Here is a 3,274-nt window from a genome sequence, read left to right as displayed (position 1 = left end):
CGGTGCAACAGCAGTTGAGCCTCGCGCATCTGTTCGTATCACCCATGATCATTGTGCTTCGGAGCAGCACTCGATATCTTTTGGCACTTGGCATTATGATTCATGATCAGGTGCTTCACAGGACGCATGCTTACAAATTTTGCATCTGGCAGGTTATGTACAGGCGTACTCATAGTTCTCAACACTGGTCCAAGGGACCATACCCATCTTATTGCAGCACGCAGTTGTAGTGTTCCACCAAATACGAAATATACTTCTATGTGAGTGTGACAGTGTCTGAAAGGAAGGCCAATGGGTCATCGGTACCACAAGAATGTGCCTTGTGCATTAGCCTCTTATATATATCTTCTCCATTTTACCGGGTGAGTATATAGCTTTATCTTATCTGCGTTTTTGCAGATCTCATTTCACGACAAATCGCATTATGAATGTGTAAATACAGGCAAGGGGAAGATGCTGGAGCTGTTAAGATAGTATAGATGAGAGCAGACGAACATATCTTGCGCAATGATGTGGCATTGAGATCTAACTGAAGAAGGCCGGATCAAGGGCTTAAGTGTGTCTACGACCAGTTGTTACATGTCGAGTTCCGTCTGATGTGATCCCACTCATCATCTTCTTCTACTGCTGCTTCTGAAATTCTACTGCGTTCGAGCTAACTGAAAAAAGAAAGTGCATCCTTGCTTTCTGCCACAGACGCATTACCTTTTTTTGTTGTTGTTGAAAAAATCAGGCAGGGGGCTGTCGATTATACACAAGCGCATTACGAGCTCAAGACGTGGTGACTGGCGGCCCCGGTGCACGATGAGTTCATGGTCCAGGAGACTTGGTTGCCACATGCATATGGCTGGTCATTTTGGTGCTGGTCTGCTTTTATTTGTTTCTGAAGCAAGCTAAAGCAAAGGCATGCCAACATTGCCAATATGAATGAATGTAGCTACCAATAATCACATTGCTGTGAGATGGAAGGTTCTGTAAATGTTTGTCAAGTCAATTATTTAGGGATAAATAAATCTAGTGACTAGGTAGAGTCGTAGCGAGTGAGCAGGGAGGAACAGAGGATCGAATTGCATGCAAGCTCTCTATGAGCTCATTTTTTTTTGTATACGTATTAAGTGGGTAGGACAAATGAATGAAAGGTATAGTAGACCATGTCGAATGATGATGGCAGTGGCATACTGGCATGTGCACTCGCAGGAATCCTGTTGAGTGCACCCTTGTACTGTCTTGGACTATCTATTTGTAGCCAATCATAGCGTGGTAAAGACCAGCAGGTAGAAGAAGGGGAAAAAAAAAGTGAAACTGCGCGCCAAATCTATTCAAGATATATGTGATCCAAAAATCCCTATCGGCCGGTCAAACTTTTCTTACTTTGACCACCAATAACGAAATAAAACTGACAATTATATATCTTTATATTTACTTGAAATGTCACACTTTCATGTCAACTAGTACAAGTTCAAGTGTCATCTCGTAAACTGTGCCATACCGATTTTATAGATGTACAGTATGTTGTCTTGGAAGGAAGCTATCATCATCAATGCCATAAAAGAGGATAATCACCTCTGTCATGTGAACTTGCTTTCTCTTATTAACTGTTGAAGCGGTACTGATGCGTACTGTATGAACAACTGCTGTACGTACAAATCAAGTACATATACATACATGCTGCGTCTACGGTAGAAAACTAGAAACTCCGTAGTACTCAAAGTTGTAAAGCGATACGGAGACAGGTAATACGATGGTGACCATTCTCTCTGAATATTTGGTATGAACAACCTGCCGTACTGACGACGTGTACCGACAAGATCTCGAAACACTCACTGTTTGAGATCGCAGGATGACAAAACCGGAGGGAAAAAAAAGAAAAAAGAAAGACTGAAGAAGCTCAGCTCTCGGAATTCAGAAACGCACGTCTCTCTATACCTCCGATCGATCGAGTCATCCATTCATTACAAGATCATTGTGACACACATCAGTTGAGGTTTCCATCAACTACAACTAAACAAACATTCCTGAAACGAAGGAACGTCACATCCGGATTCTAATTAAGCGACCACTAAACCGACACCGTACGCTTGTGATCGAGTTGTGATGGACACAGCCCGAGCAGCCTACTTGGGCTTGGGCTTGGTGGCAGGCATGCCCTTGCCGCCGGCCTGATGAGAAGACGGCGGAGCGGCGTCGTTGCCGGGCTTGGGCGAGACGCGGTTCGCCACCGCCGCTGCCGAGCTGTTGCTGCTGTTGTTGTTGTTGTTGTTGTTGTTGTTGTTGCTCCCGCCGACGACGGCAGCACCGGCGGCGGAGGACTTGGCGAGGCGGTGCTTGAGCTCGGAGAGCAGGGCCTGGTTCTCCTGGTTCAGCAGCAGGGCCGCCTTGCGCAGCCGCTCGTTCTCCTTCATGATGTAGCAGTTCTGCAGGTACAGCTTCGTGTTCAGCCTCTCCATGGCTTCTGAAGCTGCCTGCACTGCACCACAACACCACCACATCAACTACCTGCATTGACAATGAGTTCATCCCACGCATGGCCACGCGGCTAAAAGGGCAAAAGAAAAGAAAAAGATGCTGCTGCTATCTGCTCAATGACAATTGCAGCATAATCACCGGCGGCGTATTATAAAAAAAAAAAGCGAGCTGTCATCTCAGACGCATTAACAAATCGACGGATGCATGCATGCATGCATAAACCAAAGAGAAGCAAGCAAAAAGGAATTGAAGAGGGCATCCATCCATCTCTTGCTAGAACGATCGAGCGTGTGACCGCGCAATGTGACACCATGAAAGCCAAGGAAGCAGAGCTGTGCAGAGTGGCAAAATTAGAGAGTGGTGCTGAGCCTGAGGGAGGGGCATCGACCTTGTGCTAGCTGCTGGTGGTGGTGGTGGTGGAGCCGGTGGCCGCCCGGTGACCTTGGCCTAAAGCAGGGAGACGGCGATGAGACTGTCGGATGTTTGTGGGGGCAGGGCGACGGCAAAAAGAAAAGGGAGGAGTTGGGGAATGGTTTGTGTGCTCGGTGTGGCCGGGGCGGTGGAGCTTATTTATAGAGGCTCTCGTCCCTCTCCCTCTCCTACTTCAATAGGCGGCGCCGTTTCTCTTCTCATATAGTGTGTGTATACTTCTGGCGTAACTTTGGTTTGGTATGTGTAACCTGTACGGCGATGGTCCACTCAGCTGACATGTGAGCCCTCGGTGCTTTGTTAGCATTTACTAGCAACTTAGTGGTACATGCTCATGATCAAAAGGGCTTTAGGGCTCTCCACATCGACGCGTAAAAAG

General features: G+C 47.0%; 1 protein-coding gene across 2 annotated transcripts; it reads right to left on the bottom strand.

Annotated features, from left to right (window-relative positions):
• On the bottom strand, window positions 1,748-3,007 carry LOC8058638 (protein LITTLE ZIPPER 4). 2 transcript variants are annotated; one of them, XM_002452153.2, is made up of 2 exons: window positions 2,855-3,007; window positions 1,748-2,462 (listed from the first exon to the last, which is right to left on the bottom strand). In XM_002452153.2, exon 2 carries the CDS (start codon window positions 2,445-2,447, stop codon window positions 2,115-2,117), a length of 333 nt encoding a protein of 110 aa, XP_002452198.1. In that variant the 5' UTR covers window positions 2,448-2,462; window positions 2,855-3,007; the 3' UTR covers window positions 1,748-2,114. The 2 variants fall into 2 exon arrangements, with proteins under 2 accessions (XP_002452198.1, XP_021314645.1); XM_021458970.1 differs by having other exon boundaries at window positions 1,748-2,467; window positions 2,855-2,996.

This window comes from Sorghum bicolor, chromosome 4 (genome assembly GCF_000003195.3).
Source record: "Sorghum bicolor cultivar BTx623 chromosome 4, Sorghum_bicolor_NCBIv3, whole genome shotgun sequence".
Taxonomy (NCBI): Eukaryota; Viridiplantae; Streptophyta; class Magnoliopsida; order Poales; family Poaceae; genus Sorghum; species Sorghum bicolor.
This window is presented reverse-complemented; position numbering and strand designations above follow the sequence as displayed.